The sequence below is a fragment of the Sphaerodactylus townsendi genome, linkage group LG01 (assembly GCF_021028975.2).
Source record: "Sphaerodactylus townsendi isolate TG3544 linkage group LG01, MPM_Stown_v2.3, whole genome shotgun sequence".
Lineage (NCBI taxonomy): Eukaryota > Metazoa > Chordata > Lepidosauria > Squamata > Sphaerodactylidae > Sphaerodactylus > Sphaerodactylus townsendi.
This window is the reverse complement of record NC_059425.1, coordinates 72,549,211-72,563,035: the sequence shown is the minus strand read 5'-3', so window position 1 is coordinate 72,563,035 and position 13,825 is coordinate 72,549,211. Positions and strand designations below refer to the sequence as shown.

At 45.4% G+C, this 13,825-nt stretch overlaps 1 protein-coding gene across 6 annotated transcripts in view; it reads right to left on the bottom strand.

Annotated features, from left to right (window-relative positions):
- The window catches only part of MDGA1 (MAM domain containing glycosylphosphatidylinositol anchor 1), a 380,713-nt gene that overhangs the window by 211,296 nt on the left and 155,592 nt on the right, over positions 1 to 13,825 (bottom strand). For all 6 annotated transcript variants that reach the window (XR_007246342.1, XR_007246345.1, XM_048518953.1 and 3 more), the window contains exons 6-8: positions 5,639 to 5,908; positions 4,912 to 5,241; positions 1,263 to 1,556 (exon numbers count right to left, since the gene is read on the bottom strand). Coding sequence is in view for 4 of the 6 variants with exons in the window: in XM_048518953.1 (XP_048374910.1) it covers positions 1,263 to 1,556; positions 4,912 to 5,241; positions 5,639 to 5,908 (894 nt within the window). In the remaining 2 variants the exon portion in view is untranslated. The remainder of the gene's footprint in view (positions 1 to 1,262; positions 1,557 to 4,911; positions 5,242 to 5,638; positions 5,909 to 13,825) is intronic.

Here is a 13,825-nt window from a genome sequence, read left to right as displayed (position 1 = left end):
TGCCAGCTGCATTGGCTCCAGGTAGAGTACCAAATCAGATTCAAGGTTCTGGTGCTCACCTTTAAAGCCTTTAACAGTCTGTGGCCTTTGCACCTGTGGGACCACCTCTCCAGATATGCTCCTAAAAGAGTCTTATGCTCAATAAATAATAACCTACGGGTGATCCCTGGCCCAAAAACAATCCTGCTGTCCTCAATCAGGGCCAGGACTTTCACAGCCCTGGCCCCAGTCTGGTGGAATGCTCTGGCGACCAGTGTCCTGTTAGAGGAAGACCTGGTTTTACTACCCCACTTTTCTGTATCTTCAAGGACTCTCAAAGCAGTTTACAAATTCCTTCCCTTCCTTTCCCCACAACAGACACCTTGTGAGGTAAGTGGGGCTGACAGAGTTCTGAAGAACTGTGACCAGTGCAAGGTCACCCAACAGGCTTCATGTGGAAGAATGGGGGATCAAACTTGGTTCTCTAAGTTAGACTCTGCCACTCTTAACCACTACACAATGCTGTGTCTCATGGTCTATCAACAAATGTTACTAGTCCTCAAGCAAAGACTTTGCCTACATAAATGTAAGTTAACCATTTGCATTAGTCAGTTACAGCCTGAACAAAAGAAGAAAGAGAAGATAATCTTGCTGTTTGTAAAAGTTTCCCAGTGTATGAACTTGAGGAGGGTCTGCAGCTCAATCAGTGGTAGGGGACCTACTTTACAGGAAAAAGTCACAGGTGCAATTCCCAACATTTCTATTTTAGAGGATCAGGTTCTAGGTGGGATGAAAGACTTCTGCCTGAGACCCTGGAGAACTGCTGCCAATCAGAGCAGACAGTACTGACCCCGATAGACCAATAGTCTGACTCAGTGTAAGGCAGCTTCATGTGTTCATGTGTTAGACAATTCTTAACTTGTCACAAGCAACCGGTGAAGCTGCAATCAGCAAGAAGGTAGGGGACAGAGAATAGTAAGGGAATTTCCTCTAATGGTTGCCAAGTTAATTCATTCCTTAGTGAGGGAAAGGATAGTACTTTATGATTCACCATTGCTTAGAATACAGCTATGTGTGGGTGGTTTCTATTTTCAGAGCTTCCATAGTATTCATGTCTTGCACAATTATGAACTGTGTCAACACAAGCCCTCAAGGAGAGACAGAATAACTCAGTTCAATGAGGATGTAATTCCTATCAACACAGCCACATCTCAACACCCCCCAGTCACTGTTGCTGAATCACATGGCAGCAAACAGTAGTGGAAATCTATGACTATACTCACACTGTACATTGAGCTGAACCAGGGCTTCTCGGGGTCTAATGTTGAAGCCGTTGTACCTGGCTGTCTGGCATTTGTAAGTTCCACTCATTTCTCGAGTCACGCTCTCCAAGTGCAGCTTCCCATCGCCAGTCTCCACAGTCATTGCACCTGAGGGCATGGGAGCCTCCTTATCTACCCTAGACCAGATAATGGGAGGCTTGGGCTTTCCTCGCACTTCGCACTGCAGCTCTGCTCTGGAGCCTTCGCGGACAGTGACAGCAGACTGGCCCTTGGGTACCATGATGGTTGGAGGCACTAAAAGGAGAAGAGGAGAAGAGAGCCCAATTCATGTGCTGTACTCTATCTTGAAAGAGCAGAATTTGAGAAATGGCTGGCAAAACGCACGGCAATAAGGAAAAGCAGCCCTGGAGATGGAAACGCCGCAATCAGGGCTAGGTTTACACTGTGCTGAAAAAAAAAATCCAAGCTCCCTTCAAGGGTCTAGAAATTCTGAGACAAAAGAAGTTGGATTCTGGAATCAGAATAAATTATGCAGGTCAAACAAGCTGCCTTGTTTCATAGAATTTATTCAGTTCTGGCAAATTGTGTGTGTGGTGGGGAGAGGTTTTCTCATTCAACCAGGTGCAGCCTCCTTATAGTTTCTGAGTTTTTGCTGAGCACTGCCCATTACTTTACAAGTTTACAAGGAGTTGGTCCTTCAAATGTGTGGGTTCCAGATCACGAACAGCTTCAAATCCCCACTCATAAGGGATAGAAACTAATTTTTCAAATGAAAATGTATCCAGTAGTAAAATCTACCCTTGCACCATGAGATCACTGAAGACTATTTTGCCTACAGGTGAGTGTGGAAGAGCGTTAGCAGCCACCATATGAAATTAGATGGAATATGTCAAAGCCAGAAAAGAGTGGCAACTGTGACAGGTTTTACCCATTCCCCTCCCTGCCTTTTGCTCCTTGTGGGTGATGCTTTTCATGACTTTCAATAGGCATAGAAGCAAATATTAACCTGGTTGCTCCTGATCCATGTGGATTGTCATTACTGAAAATGGAAGCACTGGATCCACTGATTCCCCTGGGTGTAGGTGCACTGCACATGAATTTGTTTTTTTCTGTATCTCCTAGTGGCTAGACCAGGGGTAGGGAACCTGCGGCTCTCCAGATGTTCAGGAACTGCAATTCCCATCAGCCTCTGTCAGCATGGCCAATTGGCCATGCTGGTAGGGGCTGATGGGAATTGTAGTTCCTGAACATCTGGAGAGCCGCAGGTTCCCTACCCCTGGGCTAGACAGTCCTAGTGGTTAGAAATTAGAATAACCATCCATCTAGCCCAGATCTGTATCTCCTAGTGGCTAGACAGTCACCCCAAAAGACCAATGGCCAAAACACTAAGTCTCTCCTCTGCTGTTCTCCTCTTGCAACCACCATTCATTCATAAGCCTCTGAAGATGGAAGTTCCATTTAACTGTCATGAATAACAGCCATTGATAGACCTCTCCTCCAGGAATTTGTGTAACCTCATTTTAAAACCATCCAAACTAGCAGTCAAGAGTACATCCTCTGCCATGGAGTTCAAAAAGTTATGCAATTATTGTTTGAATTATTGCTTTTTTGTATGCTGAATCTACTGCCCATCAGCTTAACTGAGTGCACCCAAGTTTAGTGCTTTGAGAGAAGAAACAATTCATTCTCTCCATGTTATTCACACAATTTTACAAACCTCTAACATTCTCCCTTAGTTCTTTGGAGGTGTTGGTTCTGGGAACAGATTGATCTAGAGGCTAGGAAGTGGGGGGGGGGGTTCACTGGCATACCACTCATAGCACCACAAAGGTCTAGTCTGTAGTCATTATCATCGGCAGGAACCCTGTTTGATTCCCTGGGTGATTCTTGGGACATTATGCTTTCATGGGTCAAGAATTCAACCCATGAAGCCAAGGGTCAAGAGTTGTCCATCATCTAGGGCACTTTTGCACATGCAGAATAATGCACTTTCAATCCACGTTCAATGCACTTCGCAGCTGGATTTTACTGAGCGATATAGCAAAATCCACCTGCAAATTGTGAAAGTGGATTGAAAGTGCATCATTCTGCATATACGAAAGTACCTCTACTGAGGTAGACCCATGAGCCCCCAAATTCAATCTCAGGCACTGTGCTGACACGTGACAGCATCTCTGCCACCTATACTGTCTGCTACTCCCCAGAATGGAGAAGTTGGCATCATAGGCAGTGGTGAGGTGGCTCCTGCTTTTTTCAAATTGTCTCTCTTTCCATACTTTCTCCCCAAGTGATGCTTTCACATATGGGGGTGCTCCGTGTTATTCTTCTGTGTGTGCTCATGTGAGTGTGCATGTGTGAGCTGCTGTTAAGTCGCTTCTGACTTACAGCGACCCTTTGGATTAATGACCAGGTTATGGTTCTGAACTAATTTTGACCTTCACTGCCCTGTCATGGTTCACACTGACCCATGTTATGTTAAGGGAGCAAGGGAGAATGTGATGATTTAACACATAAAGAAACACATTGCTGCCTCAAGGGGGATATTTAGGTTGGTCCTAGCTGCTGGCAACTCTGCCAGCTACTGCCTCACTAGGCAATGAGGAGGTGAATTTTCAATTTACAGGTCTCCTGTGGGATGTGGAATCTCATCAGATCCTCTCCTCCACGGTGTGAAGAGAGAGATGCACCCTCACTGCTCAGCACTGCCTGCAGATGCTTACCTGGCAAGAGACAATTTTCTCCATGGGAAGAATGTGTAAATTGCATTGGAGGATTTTTTTAATTAAAGCCACCTCTCCTGCGCCTCCCACTGTGCTCGGTCATCTTGGAGAGCTGCAGCCTTGCTTGCTGGGTGGGAGCTGACAGCCCAGGAAAGCAAAGCTATTTCCATCTTGCTAGTTTTGCTCCATAGTCCATCCCACTGTTCATCCAGACTATTCAAACAATATGTCATCTCTAAAGACACTTACAGAAGAGTTTAAGATGGTGTTCTGTCAAGCGTCAGCCTCTGAATTTCTCTGTAAGAATGGCAAAGGACTGCCTTCATCTGGAAATCCTGTTTTAGCGGTGCAGCTATCATGCCTTCTAAAGGTAAAGTGGCCAGCCTCTGTTACAGTCATGAAAGCAGCAAAACTGGGCAACCCACAGCCCAGGCAGAGATTTAGACATACTCAGGGCACTCTCCAATATACAAAAATATATGACTTTGCAAATTAACCAAAAAATCTGTTTCCCCCATCCTACCCTAGATGGCAATCTGATGAGGCCAAGAATGTTGGTGGCAGCTGAGAGTCAGCTAAAGCAAAAGACTGAGAGCAGAGAGGGACAAAATTTGCTCATGATCCTGAAAGCTTATAGAATTCAGGAGGGGATCTTGTGTCTATGTGTGTTGGGAGCCGAAAGAAATTTCCAACTTGTTTTTCCCCTCCCCTCCATTATTCCTTTCAGGTCTACAGTTTATTAAACATGTGTGAGACTAGATATAAATGCTAATATATGATTCAAGTGAATGTACAGATCTGATCAACAGAGGTATTACTCAAACTGCGTTTCTGAAATTTCTTCGAAAGGTGGCTGAGAAGGACGAATGTGTTTTGTTTATTTGTATGTGCTGCCTCATGGTTCAAGAAGTCTTGAAGGGGGGACTCACCTGTTTCTGAAGATATGTTCACCTCAATACTGAGGTCAGGGATGGGTGCTCCTTGGAAGGAGGCTACACACAGGTATGTGCCATAGTCAGTGAAGCGGAGGTCAATTATCTCCAGGCTGCTGGTCACTGGTGGGAGTTCAGGGTCATTCCTGATGACCACAAGTCGGTCTGAGAGCTTGACCAACTTCCCATTCTTGTACCAGAAGTAGAAAACCTTCTCTTGGGGGACAGCATCCACGTGACATGAGAGCTTCAGGTCCTGCCCTAACTGGATGGTCTCACTCTCTTTGATCACATCAGGAGTGATTTGGAATGTTGCGTTCCTCATGGCTAGAAGAGATAAAAATGCCAAGCCAATTAATGCAAGCACATAAAGGAATGGTGCTGAGTATCCTCTAGCAAAAAAGGCGCACAGCAAAAACAAACTGCCTTGACATAGATGAAAGTCAGAAGATAGGTAAGAACAACACGAGGATAAAAATTTCAGCAATGACTTAAGGAACCTGGTGAAAGCCACTTGTTGGCTACCTAGCCTGGAACGGCATGTGTGTATTTCGGTAAAGACAACCGAGGGTCAAGTACAAGGGAATAAGCAGAACTGTAAAAAGGCAGATTAAACAATGCCACCTCACTGCCATGCTATTTGTATTATTCCAGACTTAAAAGGAACAATAAAAGTACACTGCGTGGGAGCTTTATCTCCAAGTAGGTCCTCTCAAAGACGTACATCGCACCAGCAGGTTCACTGTCTTCTTGGCTGGATTCCCCACATTGTTGATAGCTGTGCAGTTGTAGTACCCTGAGTCTTCCACACGGATGCCCCAGATGGTGAGTTTGCCCTTTTGCACAAGGCTATTGGGAGGCATAGGGCTGGGTGAATGGGACCAAATCACTTGGGGCAATGGGTCCCCACCAGTCAATGAGCACTGTATGGTGACATTGTCCCCAGGGTTCACCACTAAGGTTTCATTCACAGACAACTTCAGGGATGGTGGAGCTGGACAAGAGAAGAAAAAAAAAGGAATAAAGATCAGTGACTGAGATGAACAGATCTATAGTTAAAGAAGAACAGTTGATTGTGTTCTAGAATTTAAAGCAGAAGCTTAGATTATGGTTAGGTGGAGATTGGCTGGTATCAGTCAAATGTGTGTCTTTATGGCAGTTTGTTACCAAGACCACAGCTCACTTTTGGATTAAAATCAGAGGTACATTTCTCTGTTTCACTTTAAAAAAAGATACTTTCTCAGTGAACTTCCAGAATAAATGCAGGATTAGCCTACTTTTTATGCCTGTCGAAGTCCCAGCTTCTCTTCTGATCAATTGGAAATGGGAATGTGCTTTTTGACAATGGTCATGGTTTGAGAATTGCCTCAGTTAAGGGCATGTTGGCCCTGGCAATTGATCTCTGATTTCTCCTGGATGTTCAAGTCAGGAGGTGCACAGCCACCCCTGCCACTGTGAGAGAAGGAGCTCCCAGCACCCCCACCCCACTGACAGAGAGCCTGGACGCTTCCCAGGTTCTACAACTCAGGGCCCTTACCTGGCACCACAACTCCAGACCCAATTGGAAGAACACACTGGGTTCCAACACTGGAGTTGCCAAGAGAAGACGGCAGCCTCCACAGCCTCAGCAGAAGCCAAGGAAGGGCTGCAGTGGTCTGCACAAAGGCAAGTAAGCCCACAATTATCCCAGGTCCAGTGACCAGGAAGCTTGCAGAAAAACAGTGGTAGGAACTGATGGCTGGCAGCCTACTCCACTGAAGCCCTCGTGTAACCAACAGGGAAGGAGGTTGAGTTGCCAATCTCCAGGTAGTAGCTAGAGATATCATGGAATTCCAACTGATCTCCAGGCAACAGAGCTCAGTTCCCCTGGAGAATATGGACACTTTTGAAAGTGAACTCTATGGAATTATACCCAATTGATATCCCTTCACTCCCCAAACCACACCCTCCTCAGGCTGCACCCCCAAAATCTCCAGGATTTCCCAAACTGGAGCTGACAATCCTGGCAGGAGGGAAGGCAGTTGGGGATGGAGAAGAGCCATCTGACAGACCAGTACGAGGGACAAAGGAGGAGCAAATTACCACTTTCAGAGAGAAGCTGCATATGCCTAGGATAGGGGGTGGGACTATTTGGCTCTTTAAAGGCAGGTTCCTGGGAAAGGCCAGAGGACACAGCTCTGATTCAACGTGGTTCTGGGGAAAGGAGAAGGAATAAGGTGGTACAACCCGCTTCCCTTAACTGATGGATTCATGAGGTCATTTCAGAACATAAAAACAGTAAAAGAAAGGTGGGCCTAGCCAGAAGCTGCTTCTCCCATGCCTCAGTTGCAATCAGAATTGTGCCCAGGTATATGTGGGAGCACAAAACTCCCACTGCAGTTTAATAGGAAGTTCATATGACTTTCCATTGAGGGGCTCATCGCCTCTAGTGCTCAACAGCCCAGTGTGGTCAGTCTCTCTCTCTCTCTCTCTCTCTCTCTTTCTTTCTCTCTTTTTTTGGTGGGGGGGACTTTTTAGCATCATCATAGTATTTAACCATAAGCTTCAAGACCTTCCTATACTATTTCGATGAAACTATGTGTCAAAAGACCAGGAGTGTGGGGGTGCACACCTGTCTTATAAATCCTGGGTTCTTTTTTTCCAGACACTCAAAAACCGCTGAGTCTTTCAAAGATTTTATTGAAAAACAGAAAATAAGAAAAAGTTTTAATACATAGATTTCTCAGCTACAGCACAGTTCCTTTCTTTGTTTCTTTGCAGACCTGGGATCAGGAGTTGCTTTCCCCTGTCCAGCTTGGATCAGAATCTCCGTTGTTCTTTCCCCTTGGTTCCCAGCTAAACTTCATTTCCTGGGCCCCCCTGTAAATCAGCCTCTCTGACCTACAACCGTTTGGCCATTTACTTCCTTTGTGAAATTTACTGAAAGCATTTAGGCTGCCTATCCGGAGATCAAAGGTCCTTGTCAGGCTAGTGTGAATCTGCCTGATACTGTAACTGGAACAACATCTTCACACTATGTCTCTTCTGGTCCACATCAGAAGTTATGTTACACACTGATGTGTGCCAAAGGTCTTGAACCTGCCCCCAAAATTCCCTTGCAGGGGTTCCAGTTATGGATCATATGAACTGATCATTTATTGCTTCTGTTCTCCTGAGTGGATCTAGGGTGAAGGTAGATGTAAGATAAAAACATGTACTGGAGTTCCTCTACTGTGGAGTAAGTAAGGCTTTGCAGGTGAACTGGCAGAAATGCATGCTGAGAACAGACTAATTTGCTTTTGATCTAAGGCATCAGATCACTTTATGACAATGCAGATCATTAAATGGAATATTTTAGCAGTTTGGGTTACCAACTGGGGCTTAGCATAGTCCTCAAGATTTGGAAGTGGAATCTGGAAGAGTTTAGGGAGGGAAGGATGTAATGTAATGAAGTCCACCCTTCAGGGAGCCATTTCTCCAGGGAAATTGATCTCTGTAGTCTAGAGATTAAGTGTAATGCCAGGAGATCTCCAGACCCCACCTGAAGGCTGGCAACCCTGTTAGCCATCATTATTTTCAGTTCTCCTGTGCTTCAGGCAAGCTGTGTGTCCTAGATTCATCCATCTGTCTGGAGCTGTCTGCATCAGTTCCTCTAGCAAACAAAATGCTCCATGTGCACAGAAAATAGTCTTTATAGCGACTCTTTACAAACTTCCCCATGTCTCTATGGTCTCTATTGTGGAGTAAGTGAGGCCTGATCATCTCTGCCATAGAGACTGGGGGGAATTCATAGAGTTTCACCTGGAAGTGATACCCCATCTTCCCCAAACTCCATCCTCCCCAGGCACTGCTCTCAAAATCTACCAGCATTTGCTGATGAAGTGCTGGCAATGCTTTCCACCTCTCTAGCTTGTCACATGTTTGGGAGGCAGGTGGGTAGAAGGGAAGCAAATGGTCCACTATTGAGGGGGTGGGGGCTACAGAAGAATATTTTAACTTTTTTCACCAAGCAAAGTTGGCAGCTGCAGAGGGTGGGCATGCCTAGAACAGGCATCATGGAAGAGGGAAAATCAGCTTTCATTTAAATGGTATAGACATTTGTCATGTTGCTTGTGAAATTGGGATGAAACCATTATAAACCTTCTCATATGAAGTCTCACTTTACTCTTCACAAGATAGCATGTCCTTCTGAGGAGAAGAATCTTCTATTACTAGTTTTGCAAGGGATTACGGCATTGCCATTGCTTTTTTTCCTCTACTGCAGGCGAAGTAGAGGTGAACAACAGCAGTTTATGGCTACTGAAAGAACAACATAAATGTGAAGCGTTATACTGCTGAAGATACTGCTGCTGCTGTTTGTTAAGGGAGGTGAAAACATACCCTGACTTTCATATATAAGGGTGACCAAAATTGATTGGAAAATTGTACAAGTAGTTCATATTGTCTGTGGCATATTTCCCTCTCCTTCCTCCAAAGAGCTCAGGGCAACATTCACAGTTCTTCCTTCTCTATATTACTTTCACAGCTGCCCTGTGGGGGTGGTTAGGCTGAGAGAGAGTGATGGGCCAAAGTCATCCAGTGAACAGTGCCTGAGTGGGAATTTGAACCTGTATTCCCAAGGCAGACACTGTAAGCACACTAGAATCTCTTCTGATCAGACCAGTTAGCCTAGTTAATCGCCATGATGGAAATGGTCCTCTGGAACACTTCTGCAACTGAAATGTCACCCAGAATTCCAACATCCTACTTCATTTCTCAAAGCAAACTCAAGGTAACGAAAGCTGTTTTCTTGCAGAGTTAATTCCCACTAGTTCAGTGGTTCTCAACCTTCCTAATGCTGCGACCCTTTAATACAGTTCCTCATGTTGTGGTGACCCCCAACCCTAACACTTATCCATTTTACAGATGGAGAACACTGATGCAGAGAGTCTTAGGCGACCCCTGTGAAAGGGGAGTTCGACCCCCAAAGGGGTCCCGACCCACAGGTTGAGAACCGCTGCACTAGTTCATCCTCCAGCAAAGAAAGTTGAGAAGTTCACAATGTGTGCTTCCTGCCCTCCACACCTCCCAGCAATTGGTGCAAGCCATTCAAGCCCATTTTCTTGTTTTGTGCATATATCAATTACCCAGATTGAGCCACAAATCCTTGAGCCTCCCCCTTTAAACAAGGAATCCTTATTACGAATGGGCAGCTCCTCCGCTTTAAAATGCTTAACCTCAACCCTTCTGATTAATTCCTCCTCTCCCACATGCCCAGACACAGCTCCAAAAAGCTCTTCCCTGTTTAATCTCTCAAAGGTCCTTTAAAGCCCCTTGTCAGTCCCACCAGAGGCTCCGAACAAAGCTCAGAAAGCAACCACGGCACAATGGCTGAGCGCATGTTTTAAGTAACAGCGGTAATAATGCAAAATAAGGTGTTGTTACATATTCATAAAGCTTGATTTAATGACATCGTTATTTCTGCCTTCTCCTCTCCTTGGACCCTTGTTAATGAGCTGTGCTGGGTTTGCCTTGAATCTCTAAGTTACAGCTCAGGCAAACACAACTAGGAGGATTGTTCTCTTAGAAAAGGCAGAGAATTTTAGCAGTATGCATATTTCACAGTTGCTCTGGAGTTTCTGGACCACAAAGCATGTCTAGCTTTATGTGGTTCTTCCAACAATGAGTTCTCTCCGTATACTGTCCTGGATTGATTTGCTCATTCAAAAGATCTACATCTTGCTTTTCTCCCCCAGTTGCCCCCATAGTGGTTTCCCCCTCCTCCATTTTATACTCGCAACAGCATCCTGTAAGGCTGAGAGAAAGAGACTGGTCAAGGTTTCCCAGTGAGCTTCCGTGGTAGAGTGGGGATTCAAACTTGGGTTTCTCAGATCCTAGACTGACATTTTAACTACTACCCCACACTGGCTCTCAGCTGTGTAGCATGTTCCAGTTCTTTCAAATGACTTAGTAATCAGGTGAGCTGAATCCTCCATGTCCTCAAGGCATGTGGTTGGCATCCTCAAGGTGGGGTCTGGAGTTATAATTCTCCTGCAGTTATTACCAGGCTTGCTACCAGTTTGTGAGGTAGGTTAGGCAAGAGAGAATGGCTGGTTCAAGGTCATTCTGCAAGTGTCCATGGCAGAGTAGGGATTTCAATCTGTACCTCCGCAGCTGCAGACTTACATTACACCACGTTAGTAGCCAATGGGAATACTTCTTCTTGTCACTGACTTCCTGGTTCCCTGGTTTCACACATTCATTAAAATAGCTCCTTCTCACACTTGGGCAACAGGGCTGGCCTCTACTTCCAAGGACTGATATGAAACAAAGTACAGTTTTCAGGTGCAGTACAAAAACCTTAGGCTGCAAATGTATTTTTCCCCTTGATGTATTGGGTCTCACTCTAAAATAAAGGCTATGGCCAATTACGCACAATGTGTTGGGTGCATGCTGGGGGTGAATGTCCATCACAGCAAGATTTCTTGTACGGACATATTTCCTTGAGCCCTGCTTTCATTTTTCACTCTGTTTGAGGCAGGTGAGAACAATTTTAGCACAATTTTAATTTTTGCCTCACTGCCAGAGCAGAGAGATTTGCCAGTGGGCACAGCTTTGCCCTGGACATCTTCTCTCCGCCCAAGGCCAGCCTTCCCACTCTCTCACATCACTTTGCATGCCTTTCCACTCACATCCCATCTTGTTGGCTTCTTCCTGCTTACCTAAGTGTGCTAATTGAGAGATCAAGAGATCGATCTCTCATATGCATAGTGACGGCAAGGGGTGGGAAGACTCTCCTCCCACTCATCTTTGTCTAATGTCTGCGTTCGGTCTCTCCTCCACCAGTGCAGAGTAACCAGCACAGCCTAAGCACAGAACAGCTTCAGTTGCCAGATGCCCTGGAGCCTTCCCTCTCCCCTCCATGCTGCTGGTTCCTTCATGCTTCTCTAAAGTGCATATATTGAGAGATCAAGAGATCGATCTTTCAATATAAAATAGCAACATAGAGGGCTTTTTCAAGGAACCATACCAGCAGGTGTCTTTTTCGCTCCACTCCACCTTTCCCACTCTGTTTCTGCTGTTCTCGATGGCTGGGAGGACTTTTAAAACTTTATTTCAGGCAAGACTCTGTTTTAAAACAAGTCTCTCTCTTCTCTTGTGGCAGTGGCAGAGATACAGAGAGAGGGGGAAGGGGGAAGAGAATATCAAATCTGTGTCTTTAAGGCTGTTGATGGGTAAAGTTAGGAGAACCAGGAGAGTACCAGAGGCCCCTTTGAGACTTGCAAACAGCTGCAAGGAACTTGGCTGCCTCCTCATGTGTAAACAGAGAAATGAGAGGAGAGCCCACTATGAGCCCACTGTGCGGAGAACAGGCTCGAGGTAAGTGTTCCATGCGTAATGGGCATATGAAGCCCTGGTATGGATAAGAATCCAAAACTATGCTTTTTATTTTATGTCAGCTTCTCAGTCTTAACAACTAAAATCCTGCTGAGCAACAACATTTTATTTTATTTTGCTCAATAATATCAGAAAATGTGACCTGATGGGGCTGGAGGTACCTTGGGGCAGCTTGTTTATATGTATAACTGGCAAGAAAGGAACCTGTAAAAGTGTCACCTGCATCTTGTAAAAGTGCCAGCAGCACCTCTCGAGGCAACTATGCTTCAGCTTCACAGCAGAAAAGCCAAGCGCAGCTTTGGGGCCCTCACTACCCCTCCCATCCCCCCTTCGCCGGAGGATGGCGGCTAACTATATGTAGCCATTGTTATGCAGGAGATGAATCTCATTTATTTGTAACCTGTGGCAATTCCTTTTGTTCTCGGCTCAGAAAACTTGCTGGCTAAGTCAGCTATGGAAGGGGGTGTGTGTGCGCTTGTGTGTGCATGGGAGGGGGTGCCAATAAAAACAAAGAGTCGCTTTCAATTCCCTTTGATGTCCAATTTGCTGCAGTAAAACTGCAGGAGAATTTGCTAGCTGTGCTGCTTAACTTCTCTGAAAGCAAGGGAGAAAATAGTATACCTTGTACACAGCTTGTGCTGTGCTGTGCTGTACACAGTTTGCTGTACTAACAGCAGCCGTGTGGCTGACCTTCCACACCTCATAATTATACAATCATTAATAATAGAAGCCTAAGAAATACAGGATGCTGCCTATACAGAAAACACTTAACAACCATCCTTTAATAGATACTTGGTTGAATTCACAAGTAAGGTAGTTAAAAAGTGGGAAATGCTGATCTGTTTTCTCAATGAAAGGTTATGGGGGATGATGTGATTCTTATGGTGTTAGCAGCTATAAGTTGAAAATGAGGGAATTACAGTTCTTCCAAATAAATGTGAGTGTCTATTGTGGGTTTTCCAGGCTATGTGGCCAAATAATTTTTGCTCCAAATATTGCACCAACATCTATCATGAAATGCATCTGAAGATGCCAGTCATAGATGTGAGCAAAACATTAGGAGCAAAAACTACCAGATCACAGCCATGTAGCCCAGAAAACCCACAAACCAAACAGATTCTTGGCATGAAAGCCTTTGACAACAGATATAGGTGAGCTAAGAAGGCATCTGTTGGACCACACTGAGATCAACTACCAGGGGCAGTCTATTCACAGAGCAGACATAGATGATTGCCTATGGTGCTAAAGCTAGAGGGGTACACCCTTTCCATACCAGTGCTGGGTTCTGCTACAGCAAGCAGTAGCCCTAGGAGGAACTCTGGCCCAGTTGACAGCCTGCTCCCTACCACCCTTGATTGCAGGGAGAACCTGCTTCCTCATTCTCTCTCCAGCCACCCTGGGGTGGAGGGGCAAGGAGGGTGTCCAGTAGACTCCCAACACCACTGTGTGTGGTTCTGATAGAGGATGGTGGGTAGACTCTCACCTTCTCACAGTGCACAGAGGAAGAGTGAGGGCAGTAGGTGATGGCTTCCCTGAACTGTGGGGATTGTCAACT